General features: G+C 39.0%; 1 protein-coding gene across 2 annotated transcripts in view; it reads left to right on the plus strand.

The window, feature by feature from the left end:
- LOC139764657 (cyclin-dependent kinase 4-like) overlaps positions 1-19,015 on the plus strand; it is a 500,685-nt gene extending 481,670 nt beyond the window's left edge. For both annotated transcript variants that reach the window (XM_071691517.1, XM_071691516.1), the window contains exons 5-9: positions 3,117-3,255; positions 7,327-7,494; positions 8,303-8,463; positions 9,165-9,300; positions 12,638-19,015. In XM_071691517.1, the coding sequence (XP_071547618.1) occupies positions 3,117-3,255; positions 7,327-7,494; positions 8,303-8,463; positions 9,165-9,300; positions 12,638-13,120 (1,087 nt within the window). In that variant the 3' untranslated portion in view covers positions 13,121-19,015. The remainder of the gene's footprint in view (positions 1-3,116; positions 3,256-7,326; positions 7,495-8,302; positions 8,464-9,164; positions 9,301-12,637) is intronic.
- The last annotated feature ends 7,295 nt before the right edge of the window (positions 19,016-26,310 follow it).

Here is a 26,310-nt window from a genome sequence, read left to right on the forward strand (position 1 = left end):
GCCCGATCCACGGCGGGTGATCGGGCATAACCCACGCCAGGAGACGTGTGACAAAGGCTCCACCTCCACATGGCCCTCCCGGCCTTGCCAAGTGGAGAGGCGCTCCTGCCTTACGACCGCCCGGCCGGGTGTTGTGTCTTGTTTGTCCCCGCGGCCGCAAGAGGGTGCTATGCCACCGCCCATCACGACGTACGCGCGAACAGCCTTTGCGAGTTGTTAGGAGTGATTAGAGTCGAACTAGAGGGGTAATGGCTTTACACTTGGTGGATGGGGTTGTGTGTTAGGGGCAGAAAGGGGGCACGATAGTGTGCAGTGGGGGGGGGGGGTGTTGCTGGGGCCCAGGTGAGGGGGCGGGGCGCTGCTAGGTCGTGGCTAGGAGGTCCTAGGTGTATGAGAGGGTTGGGCGGTAGGTGGGGTCGTAGAGCGGGCCCTTTGACCAGTCTATACAGACCCTGGCACCTTCAGCCATTATACCTGATGAGGGCCAAGATCGTACCTGAACTGACCTGTTCCACCATACCAAGGCTCCTTCCCTCCTTATCTCGCATGATAAGGGCTACAGAGCATACAAGATAAGGCTCTACGATTCTTAACCGATTTAAACAAGTCCCCCTTACGTCGAAAACGCCCCCTATAGAACAGAGCGAACGAACCGAAGGTTAGAGCCAGTCGGCTCGTGCCGTAAGAGCAGCAGCCCAGGAGGAAGTCTATATGGCCGGCGCCCACTGGAGACCACAGGGACGACACAGACTCCGGACAAACCCGACGACTCAGCACCGCATCCCTGGGGCGACGTCGCCGCCCGGAACACAGCGGAAGGCGGCGCCACTGGCCGTGCCACGTCCATGATTAGGAATGTGAAACTTAAGAGCTCCGGGATTCTCCTTTCTGAACTGCTTGATACAACGTTCCCTGCGAGCGCAGCCGCTCTACCCAGGATCCTGGGAGGGTATGATGATAAGGGACCAAAGAAAACACACACCACGCAGCCAGAATCTCCCCCCCCCCCCCCACACACACACCACACACGCACACACACACACACCTGTATGACAACACTCTAGCCCTCTCCTCCATTCCACACTGTCCCTTCGCCTGTCCCTTTCCTCTTCCTTTCCTCTAACCACCCGTGTGTGGGGCAGTTAAGCAGCTTCGGGGTGTTCGGGAAGGGAGGGCTCACAGTGTGCAGCGGGGGAGGGGGGGGGGGCGCGCATGACACGGTGGCAAGTGTGGTAACAAGATAATGTCATTGTGTGGTGGTGGTGGTGCTGATGTGATGAGGGTGAGGTGTGGCCAGCCAGCCTCCCTCACACACACACACACACACACACACACACACCTCCGGCAGGTGGCAATGCTCAGGCGAACAGCTCCTCCTGCAGATGGCGCCGCTCAGGCAACGCCTCCTGCTGCTGCTACAGGTGGCGCTGCTGAGACACATCCTCCGGCAGGTGACACTCCTGCACATGGCAGGGCAGTTAGCACCCTCGTCGCTCATTACTACCCATGTGATTTGGGGTAGTTTGTGACCTGTTAAACGAGGGGCGTTACCCTCCCTCCCTGGCTGGCGTAACCCTCCACCGTGGACAGACCCCCATCCATCCCTTAACTATCCTTCTCTCGCTAATCAGTCAAGACTGGGGCTAGCCTAGCTGGCTGGCCCGAGGCGGCCCTGGTTTACAGCGAGTGGTGTTGGGGGGGGGGGGGGGGGGGGCCTTTGTGGTGGGGTGTGGGGGGGACCCCTTGAGCCAGGAGGGCGGGTCAGGGGCGGGCATACACCGGTAGTCAACATCAGACACCCCCACCCACCACAGTGGTCAGACCGCGCCATATATTATTCATAACAGAGTTTATATATCTTGTTACACTCACCCTGACTCTCTCTCTCCTCCTGCGTTACGTAGGGCCTGGTATGATGCAAGTCTTTTCTGACTCGTTTACAAAATAACAATTTTACATTTATAGTGATTAGTATATATATATATATATATATATATATATATATATATATATATATATATATATATATATACATATATACATATATATATATATATATATATATATATATATATATATATATATATCCCTGGGGATAGGGGATTAAGAATACTTCCCACGTATTCCCTGCGTGTCGTAGAAGGCGACTAAAAGGGGAGGGAGCGGGGGGGCTGGAAATCCTCCCCTCTCGTTTTTTTTTTAAATTTTCCAAAAGAAGGAACAGAGGGGGCCAGGTGAGGATATTCCAAAAAAGGCCCAGTCCTCTGTTCTTAGCGCTACCTCGCTAACGCGGGAAATGGCGAATAGTTAAAAAAAAAAAAAAATATATATATATATATATATATATATATATATATATATATATATATATATATATATATATATTCTTACGAGTCCACGACGAAATGAAACACGATAAGTTCCCAAGTGCATTTTCGTGTAATAATCACATCACCAGGGGAGATACAAGAGAGAAATATAACCATGGAAAGTTCTGTGGGGCCTGGATGCGGAAAGGGAGCTGTGGTTTCGGGCATTATTGCATGACAGCTAGAGACTGAGTGTGAACGAATGGGGCCTTTGCTGTCTTTTCCTAGCGCTACCTTGCACACATGAGGGGGGAGGGGGATGTTATTCCATGTGTGGCGAGGTGGCGATGGGAATGAATAAAGGCAGACAGTGTGAATTGTGTGCATGGGTATATATGTAGGTGTCTGTGTGTGTATATATATATGTGTACATTGAGATGTATGGGTATGTATGTTTCCGTGTGTGGACGTGTATGTATATACATGTGTATGGGGGTGGGTTAGGCCATTTCTTTCGTCTGTTCCCTTGCGCTACCTTGCAAACGCGGGAGACAGCGACAATGCAAAATGAAATAAATATGAATAATATATATGTGTGTGTGTGTGTGTGTGTGTGTGTGTGTGTGTGTGTGTATAAAGAACCGTTATATGGATTATTTTAATTAAAAGAATAAACTTGTTCACAATTTCATGAAAAATTATATGTAAAAATACCAAAATGTATTCTAGCCTCGTCAATATAAACCACACCCCATATTGTAGGTGTGTCGTGGGGTTGGTATAAAGTTGTTTTACAACATGTTGCAGGTTGCTGGACATCTGCCAGGGTAAAGTGGAGCAGGACCAGCGCCTCAACCTGGTCCTGGTGTTCGAGTACGTGAACCAGGACCTCTACCACTACCTCAAGGCTTGCCCCTCCCCAGGACTGGACCAGGCTAGAATTAAGGTCAGTCCGGTAACTTTTGGTTCTGCACCACCATAACGTCCGACATGGACGCTACAAGCCAGATTTACCATATGGATAGATTAGGAGTGTATGATTATTATTATTATTATTATTATTATTATTATTATTATTATTATTATTGTTATTATTATTATTACGACTAAAACTATTATTATTATCTCTGAAACATTATCACTATTATTATTATTATTATTATTATTATTATTATTATTATTACACAACTCTCATATATTACTATCATGCCCCAGAAACCCTGATATGGGGGGGGGGGGCCCTCCAGCTGCTTTAAAGAAGCACTCGCAGCAGGAGCAGGGAAATGGTGACTCCTTTGGCGTGAAAAAGGCTTTGGACATAACTTTTTATAAATTCAGTCCACTGTCAGTTACACACCCTTGCCGAAAGCGACCAATTTACCCTCGCTGCAACGTCAGGCAGGCACAGTCCGGTAACACCACTCTTTCATACACAGTATACAATACATACAAGCAGAGTACCCGAAGTTCTGGTCCGTTAGAGGGACAGACTTCAACCACAAACGCACAGATGCGTTTTGCCCCGGCTTTCTTCCCAGGCCCTCCGCAATGCCCCATCTGGTCTTCCCAGGATCTTGCCCAAGTCTTCCCCAATTCCTCATCTGCTCTTCCCGAGGGCTTCCCTTAATTCCCCAAGTGTAGACTAGGTCCTCCCCAGGGTCTTTCCAAGGTCTTGGCTACTTCCTCTCCCGGTACATGCACGCTGTAAACACAAGCTTAAAGTTATCTAAAGATAAACTCTGCGGTGTTCTCCACCCGCGTTTCACCCAGGGCAAAACTGGTATTTGGAAAGGCATCCTTTGTCGGCCTCAGAACAGCCCTCAAGACCGACCTGTTCTTGCTTACAACCTGACCCACATTCTGAAGGAGCTACAGCTAAAGTCTGCAGCCACTAGGTGCTACAGTTGCACCTTGGAAGAGGTGTACACAAGTCGCTTGAAATTCCGTCACTGGATTGAACCAGGGCATGTGAAGCGTCCGGGTAAACCATGGAAAGATGTGTGGGGCCTGGATGTGGATGGGGAGCTGTGGTTTCGGTGCATTACACATGACAGCTAGAGAATGGATCTGAGTGGATGTGGCCATACTTCGTCCGTTCCTGGCGCTACCTCGCTGTCGCGGGAAACTGATCTGGCGTGTATACAGTACATGAAGACAAGATTACGAACGCGTCGTGAGAGGAACAAAGCGGAGGACTACATAACACATCTGGAACACCACTTTATCCAGAATAGATAATCTGTATCTCAGAAGAAGTCTTTACTCCCCTCCTTGTGAAGTCCAAGATGACATCAATCCGCCCTGAACCCTCCCGTTACCTTAAATGACCAATCACGGGCATCACAAACGACACACGCATAACCCTCCCCCCCCCCCCCAACATACAAACAGCAACAGACAAATGAATTACCCTGCAAACATGACTTGGTACCAGATTTGCACATGATAAAGAATGCCACAGTTTTCTCTACAAACATAAATGGTACCAGATTTGGACATGATAAATAATCCTACACTATCATCTACAAGCATAAATGTGACTAGGTTTGAACATGATAAAGAATGCCATAGTTTTTTCTATAAACAAATGTTACCAGATTGGAGCATGATAAAAAGATCCCATAATATCCCGTACAAACATAACTTGTATCAGATTTGGACATGATAAAGAATGTCATAGTTTCCTCAACAAACACAACAGTTACCAGATTTGGACATGATAAAGAATCTCATAGTATCCTCTGCAAACATAACTAGTGCCAAATTTGGACAAGAAACAGAATCCCCGTTGTTATCTTGTCTGAGCAAGTCATCCGCTCCACCCTACACCATGCCTCACCTGGCAAGTTATCCTGTCAAAATCAAGTATAGCAGAATTACACATTACGCAACACTGCTCTCACGACAGTCACTGGCTGCCTAGCAACAACAGACACTCTACACCTACACATTGAAAGAAAGGTCCTCACAATACACAGCCACACACCCCAACACACCAGCAGTAAGTTCTTTGCAACAGCATTAGACCCTTCCCGTTCAAATTACCACGTAGCCAACAACCAACTCTCAAGTAGAAATCAAAAGTTTTCCCTCTGCTTCACACTTCAGTTACCATACTCAACATATCTCTCCACCTCCAATGAACACAACTATGTCACAACATGCACATGAAAATGTCCTGACAATCACTAAAACAAACAACCTTCTAACTCACCGGGAAGTGCCTTCCCACCAGAAATCATTCCTCTAAAAGCACACTCCTCAAATATACACAAGTTATATTTTGTCATGTACACTCCTGATGTTACATCCTTTCAACATTACAGACAGCGATTCAGCCTATATCTTGATACAACTACCACAATGGAGACACTGAAAATATTGCTCCAAACTCCCTCCCATAGACACACACACACAAAACATTACTATACTTTATAAGCTCATGAGTGTGGCCAGCTTTGTGAGTGCTAAGGAGCCTTCGAGCCCCATGGAAAATTGAAGGGACTCCTGGGGCAGGAAGGTGAGGTAAGAAAGATTGACTGATCTGCAGATGGATTGATAGAGACGGGGATCCTGGGACTCGAAAGTAAGGAACACACCTACAACAATTTATATGTATACATTTACCTCACTTTCTTGCCCAAGGATCCTCTTCCTTGGGGTTCCCACAGCATTCATCACGTCTGCTGGTTGGGACCAAAGGTCAAGAAGTGTGGTGATGTGTGAATGTCTTTGTTAGGTGAGTGCAGGACAGTGAGTAGTATGTGCTTGGAGTCTTTGGTAAAGAAGTCTCAACTCAGGCATGAGGGGTCTTGCAATAAACGCTCGAGAGATGGATGGTGTCCAGACTACAGACAATAGTGTAACTCACACATGCTTGGGGGAATGTAGTTCCAGACATGTGTATATCTGATGGCATGGAGTTTAAAAGCTGGGTTGGTACGGTGATTGCTTGGTGTCTGTGGAATCATTACTGTGGGTATATGTTTTATTAATGTCGTGTTTGACGGTGCAGGGAGGGTCTATGAGTAAAGGTTGCTGAAGTTTGAAACATGGGTAAGTGCTTTCTGCTAAAAATGCTGGGGTAGGTTATGGTGTGCTTTGGTTGGGAAGGGTCTAATGCTCTTGCAAACAATTCATTGCTGAGCATATTCATTGGAGATAATATTGGAGGTATTTTTATTCCATAGTGAAGTTCTTGAATGTTTGTGATGGCTCGGCAACAAATGCTTGTTTTGAAAGCCTTATTTTGTACTGTTAGCAGCTTTGTTATATTTGCTTTTGACAGGATGGATGACTATGCAGGTGAACCGAGTCATGTAATGTTGCACAAGGTGTGAGTAGTCATGGTGGTGTGATGTGATTATGAGGTCATCATTGTATGACTTTCACATTTTGGTCTGCAGGATGGAATGGGAGGTCATGTAGAAAGACTAAAGAGGGTTAGAAAAAGAACCACTCTTAGGGGAGCTCCATTATAGAACTTCGGGATTTTGGAGGTGAAGGCCTTGTGCATTGCTCTCATTTGGTGGCCGGCTATGAAGTTGGTTACCCATTATTTCTTAATACTGTGGAAGGTGGTGTCAAGTATCTTTTGTACAAGGATGTGTTGTGGGAACGTGTTCAAAGTGTTGTTGATATCCATTGCCTCTAATATTGATTTTGAGGGGGTTGTGAAGCCTTCCGGGATGTGCTGTGGGAGGTTTATGTTCAGTGTGGTAGGGGAGCTACTGAATTTTAAGATATACTGTAGAGGTGAGAATTTGATATTGTGGTTAATTCTGATTCCAAGGGGAGTGGATACTAAAGGCAGCAGTGAAATAGGGTGGTATGAGTAGGGGGATTTAGATGCTTTGGAGAGTTTTAGAATGGACCTTTCTTCGTCTGTTTCCTGGCACTACCCTGCTTTGGAGGGAAACAGTGATCAAGTATAATAAACAGAATAAATGAATAATGTATATATGTAATGAGGTAGTCCAAATTTATAAATAACAACTTTGCTTTGATTCCGAAACAGAGCCTGATCCACCAGATCCTGTGTGGTGTTGACTTCCTACATAGCAACCGCATAATCCACAGAGACCTAAAGCCACAGAATATTCTGGTTGATGGAAGTGGCCGTATTAAAATTGCTGACTTTGGCTTAGCAAGAATATATGACTTCAACATGAGACTGACAACAATGGTATGAGAATGTTGTTTACTGTATTATTTTCATTTTCTATAAAGTATCATGTCAGTATAACAGATACATTTTTTGTATCAGTAGATGTAATTATTTAAAGGTAAAAGGTCCTATATCAAACTTATGTTTATACTAACAAACGATATACCTCATTTATGAAAAATATTTCATTAATCCTTTCACTGTGGCAGTCATAATATCCAAGGACACTCTGTACGTGGGATATTTTTAGATATTTTTTAAAATATCTTAAGTTTATCATAATGATTAGCGAGAACATAATTTTCTAAATAAAATTATATACAGCTCATCCTGGTGGGACACACTTAACATTTGCTGCTGTCATGCCAGTTGTTTGAGGTAATCCAGGATTATTTCCAAGGATATGTAGGGAGATGTATGGTATCTTTCTCACATTTTTGTCACAAACAGCTATGATTAAGGTTTTTCGTCAATAATATCCGTTATCTTGTGCCACAGCCCCAAAAATTATTACATAACATGAGGGCACACACCTTGTACATACTTCCTTAATATCCCCACTTGAACTGACCAGTAACTTTATATGGAAAAAGTTTATACTGTAATGTCTGCCACTACAATTCATCAATGACTATATATTTGACCGAAAGAAAGAGGCAGCTGATCCAAGAATTAAGAACGTATTTGCCCTAGCCACAGTGAACATAAACATTATAACTAAGACATTTAGGTCCTACCAACAGGGAATGGGTTAATAATGAGAATTACAGAATAAACATCACTGAAAGGTTTACTTGAGACTGACAGTAAGTTCCCATGTTCACAGGTGGTAACATTATGGTATCGAGCACCTGAAATCCTGCTTAGCAACAGCTATGCAACACCTGTTGATGTATGGTCCTGTGGATGTATATTTGCAGAACTTTTTCGACGAAGACCTGTGTTTGAGGGACAAACCGAAGGAGATCAACTTCAACGAATATTTGAGTAAGAATTTCTCTCTCAGTAAATATTTTGCCATGTAAGTTGGGAAAATCTGAAAAACACCAATCTAAGAGCCCAAAGGAAAGAATAGTAGAAAGGGGAAAAGGAAGGTGAGAAATAGAGCAGGAGCTCATGGAGATGAATTTCCAGCTTATACAGAATATTTACAAATGCTTGAACTCACACTGATCCACTTGTAGCTTTTAAATACAAAAGGCAACTGCAAGCCTGCAGTTACTTTTGTACTTCATACATTATTGTATTACAGTCACACACAGCACTACAGTACAAATATCATGAAACACCTGAATCATCTATAATTTTCCTTTTTATGAACACTAAATATGCTATATTTTCTCTGCACCCTCTCCAGTTTTTGCTAAATCACTGTTGCTTATATTTATTTGCATGTTGGTTCACTAACGTAGAATATCCTCCAGTATCTCTTATCAGTGTCTGGAACTTCATTATCACTTCAAGCACAACCATTTAATTTCATTACATCAGCAATTTCCAATTTGCTTTTCCTTTTGGGCTTTTACTTCAATACTCATATTAGTATCTATTTGTTCAACATCAAACATTCCTTGCAATCTTATGAAATAAGATATCCCTACTTAAAACCAGGTCACATCTCACACCACTTAGACATAAACAGAGTTGGGTACCATGAAGTCATATTAAATATACTTGTTATTTTCCAGTGTGATTGGAACCCCTCATGAAAATGACTGGCCTCGAGATGTGTCACTCTCACGCAGTAATTTCCGTTACCATCAGGGCAGGCATGTCAGAGATATTGTACCAGAAATCACAGATGATGCGGCAGATCTCCTCCAGGTATTAATGTTGTCTATCACTATGTTGGTCAAGAAATTTTACTTCCAGCTTTGTTATACTCTAGCTTACTATGATAACATACAAGGTATATTTTTACATTTGCTGTCCAAGATTCATTGATTTGGTCATATCTCAGGTCTCCATAAGTGCTATTTATTGCTATTAGAAGCACTGGTACAAGTAACTAAATCTGTAGAAAGTTGTCATTCACTGAAATCAAAATTTGATTCCAGTCCTCGAGTTAAACATCAAAGGACTTATAAGAAGCCTAAAGGAATTTTTTGCTCGGATCATTTATATACCTTTTAGGATGTGTGAAAATTTATACGTGCTACATATAGATTATATAATAGTTTTCAGTAATGCATATGAAGATTTTCCTTATGAATTATGCATATCCTTATGAATTATGAAAAATACTGGAAAAAAGACTTCATATACTTCATAGGTTGTCAGTGAACTTTCACAGTTTGAATTCAGAAAGTATGTTTTGTCACATACAGTACTATGAAAGAGTGGCTGATGATGTAGGGCATTCATTGCACATGAAAGAGTGTTATGAGAACATGCATGCACTCCTAGATGCCATAAAACACAAATATTACAACTGGAAAATATGTGGGGACTTGAAAGTGATTGGCATACAGATGGGAATGCAATTAGAATTCACAAAATACTGTTTTTTATGCCTCTGGGATAGTTGAGCAACTTCCAGGCATTATATGGAGTTGGACTGGCCTCAACGAAGATCATATGAGCTGGGAATTTCGAATGTCCAGGATAAGCCTCTGGTTGATCCACAAAGTGTTCTTCTTCCTGTGCTCTACATAAGGCTTGGTCTCGTAAAGCAATTTATGAAAACACTAGCCAAGAGAAACTTGAAAGGATTTGAGTATGTGGTAAAAAAAATTTCAAAGATCACCAAGGCCAAGTTGAAAGAAGGCATCTTCATTGGTCCACATATAAGGGAACTCCTAAAAGACCACAATATCAGCACACATCTTGATGACTTGGAGCTGGAGGCCTGGAATTCTTTCAGTTGGCAATGTGAAAATTTCCCGGGAAACATAAGGTCTCCGGATTTTGAAGGTGGCGTGAAAAGACTTACGAAATCCTATGCTGCTATGGGATGTGCATTTCTGCCATTCACATCTAAATGTTTTTGTGGAGTACCTTGGAGCAGTGTCTGACAAACAAGGAAAGCACTTCCATCAGGACATCAGCACAATGGAGCATCAATACCAAGGTTTCTGGAATGAAGGAATGCTTGCAGATTTCTGCTGGATGTTATACAGGGATGAACCTGAGTCACAGCAAAAGCTCAGTGTTTTTAGCTTGTGAAAAGCACCATAGAAGGTTAAAAGCTGAACCTTTTTGGCTTGTGCATCTGGATAGTATCATCTTTATATACCATCTACCGAGGAATACTGAATTTATACAATAAAAAGTTTGAACTGGTACAAATATTATTATTTTACCTTTGCCCATGCATCACGTAGCTGCAGTTGAACTGAAAAAGCTTGTATCCGTAGAAAGAAAATGAGACATGCTGTACTGAAACGGACTAAAAATCTGTGATCTGGATCAGAAATAGGTCTAGAAAAGTTACACTGCATCCTTGATGAGAAAATAAAGTTGTTTTGTTGACCAGTGATATCAGTTCATAACTAGTTTACATCAAATAACAGGTCACTTTAGTGATCACTTTATTATCATAATTTGGAACTAATGCTGTCGGGTGTTTCAGTGAAAGGACTTACATCCCCACCTCTTCGGTAATGTTATGTGTAGTTAAAAATATTCCGATGTAAGCAATGTAGTTGCTTTAAAGAAAAATGTTAGAACACAATACAAATGGATAACATTATGTGACTCAACATTTGGGTAGTAATTTCAGTAAAGTTTGGTTGAATGGAAAAAAGAAAGACTTCCAGAAAGAATGCTGAAAGATACAGATTTTTTTGGCAAAATTTATGCAAAGCAAAGAAGTTTATGGAGTTTTATAAAGAGTCAGTAATGAAAATATTGAGTCACATGTTAGACAGCAAGTATGAATTATGTACATATGTATATATGTATATGCCTGTGTATGTATATATATATGTATATGTTGAAATGTATAGGTATGTATATACACGTGTGTGTGGGTGGGTTGGGCCATTCTTTCGTCTGTTTCCTTGTGCTACCTCGCTAACGTGGGAGACCGCGACAAAGTATAATAAATAGATATAAATGTTAGACATGATTCAGTCCATTTTAAATGTTAGGTCATTGAAACTTAGATCAGTAACAGCTCAGTGGTTCAAGGAATGTAAGCAGCTGAAACAATTTATTTTTGTTTAAATAATGTAGGGTTTGAAGAGTTGACTGGTCATAGAAATATGTAAAAGACATGATACTGTGAATGTAGAAGTTAAATTGGAATAGATCTGCAGTGGTGTAAACATGTGGAAAGAATGGCTATGTAGACTGACAGAAACATGAAGGTCAGGGGTATGTTTAAAGGATTAATTTAGAGACATGACCAAAGACTGTTCTTTGACGGAGAAATCTGTGGAGATATAGAGAGCAAGGAGTGTAGAGGAGATTCAGTTTGTATAGTGGCATGTAAATAAGACTGATGACTAAGAAATAATTTCCCTTGACCACTTTTTTTGTCCCTTAGACAATTAAAGGGTAAAGAACTAACTTAATGAAATTGTGAATTTATTGTTGTGGAATGGGGAATTGGCTACTGTCTCCATCTTACAGGTCTGTTGCTTTCTGGGAAATATATTTTTTTATTACCCAGAATCAATCTCTGTGAAAGACAAGCAGTGTTACCAAGGACCTTTGTAAAGATTCCTGCTGAAGGCTGTGCTACTTTCAGTAGCAGGCAAATGTGTTTCCTTTAGAATGATTTCTTTGATGAGTCTGTACTTCTAATGATAAAGCCTCACCAAAGGTGACTTTTCACTCATGGTGTAACCTTGAGCAGGCAGAGTCCAGTATTACCCTTTCTTAGAAATAATGGCAATATAAATGATATTATCCCTGGGGATAGGGGAGAAAGAATACTTCCCACGTATTCCCTGCGTGTCGTAGAAGGCGACTAAAAGGGAAGGGAGCGGGGGGCTGGAAATCCTCCCCTCTCAATTTTTTTTTTTTTAATTTTCCAAAAGAAGGAACAGAGAAGGGGGCCAGGTGAGGATATTCCCTCAATGGCCCAGTTCTCTGTTCTTAACGCTACCTCGCTAACGCGGGAAATGGCGAATAGTTTGGAAAAAAAAAATAAATAAATAAATAAATGATATCATTACTTGTATTGTATTTCACAGAAAACAATACTTTTTTCCAGAAAATGCTGAAATTTGTACCAAGTGTGCGTATCTCAGCTGTTGAGGCTCTTCGGCACCCATACTTTCGAGGGCTGCAAACACCACGAATTATGACTACAAGCAATAGGTCAACACCCACACAGCAAGTTTTGAGCCCAGCCCCTCTTGCCACAAGCAGCCCTGCCAGTGTTCATCACCATCACCACCAGCGACATTCTGCAACTAGTTCTACTACCACTGCTAGTACTACTGTTGAGAACTCCTCAAGGCAAGCTACATTACCATCTCAGGTCACTACAAATGATGAAAATAATCCCAATGCAGGTAACAGTGCCAATACAAACACAATAGCATCAAGAATTCCGGAACCTAAAGTTGCTGAACGTGCTATCACAACCACCAACACATCTACCAATACTGAATCCACGGTTACAGTCACTACAGCAACTCCAGCAAGTCGTAGTATTCCGGCTCCCCCTGGGAATAGCTCAAGCCCTGTGTAACTCAACATGGCATTGTAATGAAAGAAAATTACCTAATGTAGATACTCAGAATCTTGGCTATATGGTGATATGTGATGACGTGTGAATTACTGAGAGAAGTGTTTTGGAATAGTGACTTCAGCAATATTTTTTTAAGCAACAGTGCTTATATTTCTGATTTTCAGATTGTACTCATAATCCTTGAAATCTAAAATTGCTGAAATATCGGTACAGTATGTGCAGATGCTGAAGTTATCCCGAGTGTGGTAATGTTAGATGCACTAGTAAGTTTATTAACGACTGTGTACAAATTAATACCTGCACTCTACGCAAAACTATTTAATCCCACCTTTAGTGCCTTGCTTGTGGTGTCTCAAGAAGTCATAGACTGTTGTGCTGCCCAACCGTAGGAGTTGTGCTCCATATTAAGCTTACAGAAAGTTCCTTTTGTAGTTCTGCTTGTCATGAATGTTAGAAATGAGTGTGAAAGTTATCTGATAGATCACATTCACCTTACAAAAGTGTTTGTAAGTAATCCTGTGGATCACACTTAAAAACATTCCCTCTGACATTCCGGAGTAAAAGAAAGCATTTTTCATGTACCAAGTCACTAAATGGTGCTGAAGTTATTTGTTGTGGCATTTGTTGACGACTGTCTGGTTGTTGAATGTTACTTGAATTCTTATTGGACTCTCTAATGGACCTACAGACTTTGTGTGGGACTGGAATACAATAGCCGAGTAGTGAAGGCAGAGAAGAAAATTACTCTGACATACAGTCAATTTTGTATAAATGTTGATTGTTCGGCTGAATGACATGGTGCCTATTTTGAACTAACAAATGTGTGTTAGCACTTGGAGCTCGCATTATTAATACTGTCTTGTGGTTTAACTCTATAAGATGAAAATTTATATTTATTGGTACTTATGTGTTGTTTGTGAATAAAAGAATTTTTCATGCTCTGTAATTCAAATTCTTCTACCATGACACAAATAAAATGTACTGTCATGCATAAATGGCTACTACAGATGCCTACAGTCCACATTGGTAATATGTTACTATTGTCATAGTGAGGCAAAGTTGTTTATAAATTATTTATTTTTAAAAGTATTCCCAGATAATGCTATCAAGAGGTATGTTTGGCTCACTCAGCAATTTTGCACACTTTCAATTATCTATGCTGCCTTACAATATTCAGGGAACTTATTTCCGGGTGATGTTTTTATTAAGTAACCATTTGAGATAGTGCGTTTTTGTCGGTACTTCATATGATTACCTTGCACTGGAGGCTCAGAATTGCTGATTAGGTAAACCTGTGAAACATAAGTCTTTTTAACAATGTGTTTTTATTAAAAACATGCATCAGTCTTTAGAATCATCTTAAGGAACCCATGTTAAAACCCATGGTAAGGTTTGATATGAATGTTCCATATAATATGGTGTTATGAATACTTAATGCCTCACAATGACATACTTTAGGCTGCATCCATATAATAGGGAAAAGCCTAGAGAAGGACGAATGAACACAAACTACCTTCCCCTTCAACTGTTTGATTACCTAACTTTCCAAGTCTTAGCTTTTGTAAGAGATGCAAAGCTAATGTCCTTAAGGGTGCAGTAGTTATTTCAAAAAACCTAATTTAGTTATACTGTATGAGAAACAAACCTCTTGCATGTATAACATCAAAACATATGTTTGAGGCTTGCCTTGAAAGTAGACTTCTTTCAATTGAAGGAAACATAAACTGAGTTTCTTGCATTCTCTGGCTCCAGTGTGCTGAATGTATTATATAGCTTATATTTTGTATGTGTGTGTGTGTGTGTTTGTAAGTCTGTCTGTCTAACTGACAGTAATGCAGTGTTAACGCAACTCAAGCTGTCTCAAAGTCGTAAATTTTCCTAACACTTGTGATAAAAGCTTCGTTTATGTATTTTGGGCAGTCAGATGATGCATGTGAATCACTATATTTTTGTTGTTTAGTCCCACAGAGCGATTATAATCTGTGGCAATATTTTTGTGTGGTCAGAAAGCAAGAATTACAGGAGTGATAGTCCATGTCACCATTCTACTACCCATTTGTTCCATATGTTTTTAAATTGAGGTATAGACTTATTTGGAATTGTAATCAATGAAGGCAGAGGACCCCAGATAAGCTCATCTGGTGAATGTTTAGTTAAAGTTCTAGCAATGGAACAATACTGCATGGATGAAATACTGAAGTGTTAGTCACATGTTTTCTGTTCATCTGATGAATTAGATACTGCTGACCTATATCTGGGTCACTTCTGAATAGTCTCTATTTTCCCTCAGTCATTACAAAATAAGTCTGCAAGTTGCATTTGGGTTAGAAACTGCAGTAGAATGTCAGCTTCCTGAGCTGGTTCTTTCTACAATCTGTGCAGGAAGTTGACTTTCTACTGCATCTATTTATTGCGGTTATGAGTATGTAGGATTTTTTATTTATAGTGTTCATGTATATGGTGAATGGTTTTGAGTATCTGATCAGTATAAAGAAAGCAATCATGAAAGACAGACTGTTAATATTTTGATATATATCTCTGGGTGGGTGAGTGTAAACCTTCCCTTTCTCCCACTCAAAAAAAATAAAAAAATGAAAGAAAACGATGAGAGCTTCATTAGTAGCATTTAATGAAACTAGTATATTCTAGCTTATGCATTTGTTATATGCACTCAAGTTAGACTTTTTTTTATAGTCATTGCTGGTTGGTTACTCTCTCATAATATTCAGATTAATTCATCTTACAGTAAGTAGATTGAATATCTGTGTATGTTATCTTCCTAACAAACTGATGTAATGTTTTAAAAATCATAATGGTATACAATCTCATTTTCATGTCTGAAAATTCAGTGGTTTTACACTGAAGTAAGTGTGTGATATGGAAATACAGTACTGTATATGCATTTTGACATATTCCGAATAGCCCATTTTTTTCACTGCCATAGGCGTAGCATGTCTCAGAACATTAAATAAGAAGCCCAAATATTCTGCAGAGTGCATGTGAATTGCTTAAAATGGCCATACCGTGCCAGCATAAGAAAGGATGTGTGACGGGGGCTGTCATCACAAGAAGTTCCGCCTGTCTACCTTTCTTGTAATCGTTTCTGCTTTCTAGATGGAAAATTAATTTAGTGATGCATTGCTAGTAGTAAAGTAATTAACAAAGCTTTGTGAAGGAAATCCTTTTTTACCAGGATTACACTAGCCCCATTAATGATCCTAATCATCAGAAAGAGTTGCCTGCTATTCATACTAAATTGTACAAAGTTACTAATGGAGAAATTATTATTTACCATGATCCTCAGTATTTTTTATGAAGAAATAGGGTGATCAACTGATAGCTACACTAATAAAATGCATATTGTCACCTAATTCAAGTCTGTTACCACTCATGATTTTGTGTGCCCAGTTTTTTGTAAGTAATGGTACGACGTGAGAAACCGTCTGAGCCTTGAAATACAGTATAACCATGCTCAAATTTTTTGTTCCTTAAGTAAAATTATAATGCTGACTATGGAATATTTAAGACTGGTACTGTGTGTAATGCATCATATTTACAAATATATAGACAGAGAAGATCTAGTATGCTGTAGCAATGGTCTTGCTGACTGACGTAGTGTTATTTACAAATGGAATTAACGGCATTTTTTTGTATTCAGCCAAAAGCACAAATGTACACAATTTTAGCAAATGAAGGGTAGACAGATTTTCAGCCATGGTAATTTTGTTCCTCTCAGATTACATCCAGAACATGGTTATTCTTCCTCTTATACTTTTTTTTCTCAAAATTTATTGATTTTTTTATTCCACTCCACTTAAAGCATCTATTCTGTGAATCTCAAAATATGAAATCTTTTCTAATAGATGTTTTCATGGAGGCTAAAGCCCTTAGTTTCATTACCATTAATGAATTGATTAGAAAGCTTATTGCTGTACTTCATAAAAGAGGATTTATTTCTCTTAACATTCAGCATAACCCTACTGTTGTATTGAAATTTTCTGTCATGCTGAAGAATATTAACCATATTTCATGTAACTCGAAGGTAAGTTTTACAAATTATCAATTATGAATTTGTAGTTATTCCTACTAAAGACAAATTCTCGTTTGTAATACTGGATTTTTTAAGGTTTACTTTACCTACTACGTAGCAGTTTCAGAGGGAAAACGATTTAATTCCCACTCAAGTAATTTTTCAGGGCAATCTTTTTGGGTAATACAGTGTACTATTTATTATGATAAACATGTTAGTATATCCTCACTTACACATTAAAAAGGACTTAAAAGAAAGTCCTGAATGACATTATCGAACTGAAATTTAATTACTGTGTAAGGAGATCATTATGACCTCTATTCCCATTTGTGATCACATTCCATCCTCCTACTTCAACTCTTGCTAAATAGGTGTTATATATATATTTTCTTTAGATTTTGCATTTTATCATAGTATTCAGTCCATACCCTAGTTTATTTATTATTAGTGCTAAGTTTAAGAACCAAATTCTGAAGAACCTTCCTCATAAGTGTTCTTAAAACATAATTGTTTTTGTATTATTCTGATTTTTCAAATAGCCAGAGTTTGAACGTACATACCCAAGCCATGAGAACAAATGGAAATGCCTTGGTTTAGCTTCCATGAGATGTATTGGTTCACATCCCTCTGATAACAAAAGCTGTATAAATCTTCCTGCACAGTTGCAAAAATATCACCATATCTGGAGGTAATATCTTGTTTGTATAATAGTACACTTAGTGTACCTTTCATTGGTTCTTCAGTGTGGGCCTTATTATAACACTGTGTTGGATTTTTAAATGCAAAGTTACATATGAGTTGCATACTTATATCCTAAACTGTAACTAACATGTACAAAATGGTGCCACAATAAATCTTTGATGATTTTTACATTAAACTTTTGATTGTAACAAAGACATCAGCATTTAATATAGACTATTTCTCTCAAGATTTCCAGTAATGGTTTAGAAAGAAGATCTTACTTTCTGCCATTATGTTTGGCACTAAATGAGCATTTTGTTTTCTGTGTGGTCTTTCATCAATCCTTATCTGTGATCTTGTCAAATGTAAAATTACATATTTTTAAAGACAGGAAACCCACTAATGTTATCTGAAACTGTTGTTCATGGTGAATGTTTATGTTTGTAGCCAGTTATACAAATTGGCAAAAAATAAGTTTTCATGTCCTCAATAGGCTACTAATAAATGAGCTCGTCATTATCATAAACCATTTCACCATTAACTGCAAGACACCTTAGTTATCTTCTGTCTCATCAAATGTCGTAAAGAATCCTTTTCTGTAAAATAGAGGTTTATTCTTGAAATGTGCTTAGTGATAGTGAGGTTATTTTGACCAAAATGTACTATTTTGTAAAAAGAAATATACCTTGTAATTACTGTATTTCAATCAAGTTCTCATGAAGTAACATGTCTAAATGGATGGATAGGACTTGATATTTTTGATAAATAAAAAATGCTTGGAGGCAAATATTTTGTATGATAAATTAATGTTCAATTAATTATGTTCTAGTGCCAAATTTTAGCCATCTTAACTTTAACAATGGAGCTGAGTCATTGTTTGGTTTAAAAGAAAATGAAGTGTTCTGTATATCTGCATTTAAAGAGCCTTCCTCATTTGCATCAGAGGAATTAGATCCTACTGAAGTTTATGGCTAATGTGAATTCCTTTTCTTCTTTTAAGAAGTATTTAATTGCCAGTAGATCTAAGGGCATATGGATATGTCAGAAAATCACTTACTTTTACTAAGCATGGTTGAGGAATATTCCTGTAAGTCACAATGCATATCTTCACATAACCTGATAGGCTCTTGGTTGCCACAAAAGTGTATTTTATTTATACTATAGTAATAAATAAAATGAGACTACTAATAGTTTCTTTTAATCAGCTTGAATAAGAAATTGTATATTGTTAATGTGTTCATGCAAGGTAAAAAAGAAAACTAACTGTTATTGACAAAAATCCTCAGGGATTAGTGAGAAAAAATACTAGACTGAATCACTGAAAGCAATTAAGAGAGATGGGAGCCAGGAGTTGGAAATCCTCCCTTCCTACACTATCATTCTTTCGATAGGAGATGAAGGAGTGAAACTAAGATTTTTCTTCAAAGGTTCGGTTATCTCCCAGACACAACTGTACCTCTTTAAGTTGGGAAAGACAAGATGGTACTGAAGAAAAATTGTAAAAAGGTTAAGAAAAAAAAAGAAACTAGGCTGATATGTTCATGGTGATTTTATAAGTTTGGAAAAATGTAAAACCTTTTTTTTGGGGGGGGTCCTGCGAACTTTAGGAGATCTCTGACTCCTGAGAGGCATACAATCCCCTACTTTCTGGTGTAAATAATATCTTTCACCTTATGCTAACCACCTATTCAGCACTCCAACTCACTTCAGACATGCGCCTCTCCAATCAGCAGTCACCAATGATGTCATCTGTCATTGAGCTGATTACTTCATGATTCCTTGAAACAAGGATGTCACTCCAATGGTGATGGCTGACAGTGAGGAAGGTTTTGAAAAGAATTAAAGAGAGGGCAAGAAACAGCAACTTTAAAATTTCCCTTCAGGACAACACTCGAAAGAGAAGCGGTTTTTCATTCCTGTGAGCTATGACAGCATACGAACATAGAGGCACAGGGTCAAAGAAAAATATCTTAACCAAGAGAAAGATTATCATAAACATAACTAAAGGTTATCCTGTAAAGCATTAGCAATCGTCGTCCTTGTAGGTGGTAAGCCCAATGACCAAAAGGGAGATCCTTGGTGTCTAGAGCAAGGTAGTTTTTGGCAAAAACACTGAAGAATGTCAAAGACACCCGTAAATTCCCTGGACAAGAGGCTTTGTAAGGGTTCCATTAGAAAATGCTAGCTCAGACTTACCTTTCTAAAATTTTGGCTCAGACATACAGGCCAGGATGAGCCTACAAAACCAGTCTTAGTCCAAAACAAAATGTTCCAACTGGGAGGGGTTTCAAACTGCCTGAGAAGTGAGGTTCCTTAATCTTTGGAAATCTCAAGATTTTCCCTGAGATGCTTAAAAGGACAAAAGGTATCCTAAGAGCACTTCAAAGCTCATATGTTTAATCTAGCCAAAACACCATATTCGAAAGATCCTCACCCCATAACTGTTATTAAAAAATTTATTTTAATGGCCGGAGCCAAAGAAATCCCTAACTGTTACAAAACTATGACCACTGCCAACACCCACTTTGGAAGTAAGGGGGAAGGGTAGCATGCCTCCTTTAAGAAAATGACCAAAGAAACAATCCCAGGTTAATCCTAAACCAACTGACTGACTGTTCCTAAGAAGCACCCTTAAAAAAGACAAAAGTATTACGGGCCTTATTTGTTTTATTTTTAGCAAGAAAAATGCTAGATAAAATTCTTAACAGAGCTTCTGAAAGCCCCATAAGAATCTAAATCTTCAAGGGACATTTAGAAAGGTTCTAAAACAGTTTAATACTATCTTCAAGTATACATATGAGCATTATGAAGAATATCATTGTCACATCCCCTAATTCCAGGCTGCAGAATAGTTGAGAAAATATACACAAATAAGTTAAAAAAATAAGTGCTTTGATGCTTACCTCCTGAACCCAGGTTGAGGTGTTCTAAGAATGCTTATAGAATCAACCAAAGGGAACTGCACAACCTAAAAAGTCTGTCTCGCCTACTCAAGGTTACCAAAGTAATTAAACCCTAACAAACAATCAGTATCAAGGATACCTTTCTTCAGGAAATTCACTGAATGAAAGTGGAAAATTACGTTCCAGCAGTTCCAAACCATAATCAGGGCACCTTGTCAAATATCTGAAAGGCATAGGCTGGTAACAGCATTCACTTCATGGTGAATACATTTGTTGCCATGGACACTGACCTTAACTGAGCATTGGCCCATACACTGCATGTTCCTTTAGGAAGGAAAACTAGAAAACACCCACTTTTTCCATTGTAAAGGAGACTTTTTTCATCCTTATAAGAAACTGGTATATGTATATATATATATAAGATTTTTTATTTATTATGATACTTGATCGCTGTTTCCCGCATCAGCAAGGTAGTACCAGGAAACAGACGAAGAAAGACCCATCCACTCATACACACATATATACATAAACATACATACATATACACATACACTCATCTATACAGCTGAAGCCTGACACAGGCACAATTTGTTTCCTTACTGTTACTTTCTGCATTTTCTTTTCACATTCTAAAATTTTTTTCCCGCAAGTTCAATGCTCTTATGAGGCTATAGGACCTGAGAGTATAACAAAGTAGACAAAGTTAAGCCAGTACAGGAATATGAATACCTTTTTCGTTACCATTCATGAAAATCATCATTTTTGCTTAAAGTGGGCTGGCTGTACCTGAATTATTATCACAACCCTTCTATATGGTATCAAAGGTGTTTGTATCATCAGCAGAGCCATACTCTCTCAATATATACCTTATTTCTTCATTTTTCACACTACATTTCTGCACTTTAGGGTTTGTTTGACATACCGAAGCATTCTAATGACATACCCTACTTAGCTGTCGTGCTAAGTATCACCAAGTGATGGTGGTACCTCCTGGGGGGACAATACATAGCAGTTTGGCATGGTATATATATAAAAAAAAAAAGGTAATGGCATACATAGGGGATCAAAAAGTAACTTGTGCAAAACAAACAATCTGGTTGGGTTAAACGCAGAGAAAGGTTGAGCTGGAAATGAAAAGCCTTAGGACTAAATGCTGCATGAGGCCGGTTGAAAATATGAGGAACAACAGTCAGGGAAAAGTGTTGTAGTCAGTGCAGTTGTTTTGTTCCTTAAACATGATACAAGCAAATCATGCCCCATTCAAAGCCATCTCAAGTGAAAGGATATAGAGCACAAGAAAAACAAGTAGAAATTGTTAAGAGCCCTGCTGGTGTTTGTATGTAAAAATGTTAAAGGGACTGTGCTGAAATGGTTTGAGCACAGGAAGAGGATGAGTGATACGAGACTGAGTAAGAGGACCTATATGTCAGAGAAGATTGAATAAATGGAAGGGGGAAAACAAGAAGTAAGCAGATGCACAGAGTGCAGGACTTTAGGGTAGCAAGGCCTGAACATTTAGGATGCCAAAAGGATTGTAGAGGTTATAATTAATCAAAGCAATGTGGTATATATGGGTAAGGGCTGTCATTGGGCTGAAACAAGACATGTAGGGTTTGGCCATAGTTGGTTGTCTTGGTTTCAGCACATTAAACATAGCAGCTAATGGTATATGCATGAGGCCACTGTTCAATTTTTCCTAGCACTAGCTCCCTCAAGCTGAGAAAAATGCCTTTTGATACTACAAGTTACCAAAATAACAATCACCACATTCCCAATTTGTGAAAGATAAAGTTTAACAAAACATTACAAGATAATTACCAAAGATTTTCTTGTCTAACTGCATTTTCCTCCTTGGCTAGGTACCATCAGGAATAACTGAATGAGAGCCTCATTTGTACACACTCACCCCATATCTGTCATATATAATGCACCGAAACCACAGCCTAGCTAATATATCAACAGACTATTCTATGGTCTGCCTGAACTCTTCATATACCCTGGTTCAACCCAATGACAGTATATTGGCCCCATATATCACATCAATGCAATTTATTCCATCCCATGCAATCTTTTCCCCTTCCTGAGAGTTCAGGCCCTGGTACCCTACAGCCTCCCTAACTCCATCCTTCCATCACCTTGGTCTCCCTGGCGCTTCCCTACTCCACAGGAAACAGCATCGCTATCCCCTGCTTCAACAAGGTAGCACCGGGAAAACAGGAAAATTTGGCCACATTCATTCGCACTCAGTTTCTAGCTTTCATGTGTAGCACACCGAAACCACAGCTCCCTATCCACATCCAGGCCCCACAGACTTCCCATGGTTCACCCAAGATGTTTCTTTTTATCCAAATCTGGCCTCCCACCTGGACAACAACACATAAATCTACAACTTTACAAAATACCAATTTTATTTTACCCTAAGTATTAATCAAGGTTTACTATTACCAATTCCAAAAACTTTTCATAATGCAAATAAGAGAGCTCATTATGAAAATTCACACGTAATTTTCGTAGTAATCCATATTCCACCTGAACCATCTTTGCAACCCACAGTTTGGAAGCCCTTGCCCTAAATGCCCATTTCTATATAAAAACAAATGAGAATATCCATTATCTAAACATTAATGAAAATACATAAATAAATTTACTGTAATTCTGGAACTGTGAAAACGAAAAATATAACTATCAATCCCATTACAGTACGACCCAATTAGGATTTACCTCGTCTCCACATACAAAGGAGGTTATTGGAACAAAAATAAAACAATAAATTTAAACATCTTATTCAGAAGAGCAGCAGGGAACTGGCCATTCCTGCTCTCTGATAGCCTGTAGGGTTGGTAAAAGCAATTGCCACAAAGGATTTGTAGAGCCCCAAACACAGGCACATTCATCTGTGACAAAGTGTGGATTTGTATGTATGAAGAAAAATTACTAATGTAGATAACTGAATATAGTATATATCTTTGGGGAGAGCAACAATGTCATTTGTGTAGGAAGTGAAGCCAAGACATTGGAACATTTCACTAAATGGCGTGAAAGGTGAAAGGCTTGCTAAATCAGATAGTAAAGTGAGAGAGTCTGAAACCCACAAAGAATAAATGTATTGTTTAAAAAGGTACTTAAATATGAATCCTATCATAATGAAAGATACCAAACCAGCACCCTATAAAAAGTTGGGGCAATATATAGAGAAGTGTTGACATACAGGGCCCAATTTTATTGAACTCCCTACATTTTAATATTAAGGACAGACCACCCAGTGGAAAAAAAAATGCATATAATAAACATATTCAAGAATGAACCTGATTAGCCAGGTGACAGTAGTTACATAGGGTACAAACTCAAAGAGAGAGAGAGCAAATCAGTACAAGATTACAGTTTGGTCCCAAACCAATCTGTTGAGATAGTATGGATCCCTGTCCTTGCAAGTAGTACCCTCACCCCACTGAGTTCAGAGGAGTCTTCTAGCCATCCTTCTACCATCTCTTGGATGAAATACTACCTATGTCTCTAACACCCATTCCCTCTGGGAACTCGCTTGAGGGGATGACCGTGGCAAAAGTCTCCATAACTGATGAACTCCACCGATGCTTCGTAGCCTTTAGTACCTCACCCTTAACATGCCATCAGCATAGGGCAAACTCTAGCACAGTGTTTTCAGAGGCGCCTACCTGATGTTCCCACAAGCTACAATTACCTAATGTGCCTACCTAATATTCCAACCTAAAACTTCTACCTAATGTTCCCAGCTAATGTTCCTGCCTACTACTTCTGCCTAATGCTCCTGTCTAATGTGCCTAGCTACTGCTTCTATCTATTGCTCCTAACATTTTGCCAAAAGGCAGGGCTAATGCAGAACACTCACCGCAGAAAAACTCGAGTTTGGAAGAATGAGCTATGCAAGTTAAGCGTTATGTGTGATTAGTAGTGATTGTATATTTGTGGACAGAATGCCAGCAGTCAATGTGCGAATAAGGCAGAAAGAAAAGACAACTAACCTAAGTCAAAGGAATACAACTTGATAACCACTGAATTGCAGGCACACAACATAGCTGTCATTGACCCTCCTGATAACCAGGCAGGTAGTAGCAATAACATACCTCCCTTGTTGGTGTTTGCGTACCAACTACTACCTACCAGATGAAACTACTGATAACCTCACCATTTTAATAACCCTAATTCACGTACCAATTCCCATCAACTCTCTCTCTCTCTCTCTCTCTCTCTCTCTCTCTCTCTCTCTCTCTCTCTCTCTCTCTCTATTTCTAATTTTTGGTAATACTGAGACCACTACAAACTCAGTCTCATTACAGAGGTATTCACTATGAAAAGCATCTTTGTAGAAATTTCACTTTTAATGTAGAAAAAAAAGGATATTTACAAATAATACTTCATAAATAAACTTGGTAAACAAAATAACAAAATGTGAGGCAAGAACCACCAGTGATACTGTAAATACACACTTAATTGATACACAGAATACAAAACCAAAGGGTTACAACAGACTATCCATTAAAATCACACAATGTATACGTTTAGATGCAGGAGGAGGGTGAAGGTATACATTAGTGCTGCATCGTTACAACCTGTGAAATCTAATTCAATTCCTTATGGGATACCAGGATTTATTGTGAAGAACGAAGTAAGACCACAGGAGTGTTAGGAGTCCATTTTTTTCCCTATAATGAAAAAATGATTGTGGCAGGGGCTATTAAGGGAAAATGTAGAATTACTTATTGAAAAAGTAGCTGAAACACTTGAAAAGATCAACAAAACATATGAAAACCTCAACCAACTTCCCGTGGCAGGCAAAGTTCATTTGATTTTCAAAATCATTAGAAAAATGTGATTGTTTGGGTCCCATGCATATATCAGGTTACGTGGATGTCTGTATGCCAAGTGCATTTGCTTCCAAAATCAAGTGCAACAAGCAAATCTCACAGCAAATTAAACACAGGACCCAAATGCTGATAAAGTTTTTCTAAATAACATCATTAACTAAATTTGGGTTGCTAAGAAAATCAGACGAGGTTTTCGTGATTCTTTTAAATTCAGCAAATGTTTCGACTACTTTTAATACAATTAATCCCACACTGTTCCTGGTCTTCACAGCCCCCAATAGTCATCTTATTTACTACTGCAAGTAAAAAATAAAAATAATCAAATATCTTAATTCATTCAACATAATAATTCCTGCCATTCCATAGGAAATTCTAAGAGATCAAACAGTTAATAAGGTCAAGACTTTTGCAAAAATAACCCAAAAGATGTATCATTCATGGGCCAATGTTATGATCTTACAACATATTAATTCTATGATAATCCAGTTTCCTCAGCAACATACCTGTGGTGTCATTAACTACAACATATTCATTTTACGATAAACCAGTTTCCTAAGCAACATACATGTGTTATCATTAACAAGACCATCCCTATTAGCCTGCATGTGTTACTGATTTACAAAACCATAGCATCCTCTTAATAACTGTACCAAATGACAGAGTTATAACCAATACCTACATAATAAATACATCTTGCTGAAAAAACAAATACTTACTAAAACTACAGGAAAA

This window comes from Panulirus ornatus, chromosome 50 (assembly GCF_036320965.1).
Source record: "Panulirus ornatus isolate Po-2019 chromosome 50, ASM3632096v1, whole genome shotgun sequence".
Taxonomy (NCBI): domain Eukaryota; kingdom Metazoa; phylum Arthropoda; class Malacostraca; order Decapoda; family Palinuridae; genus Panulirus; species Panulirus ornatus.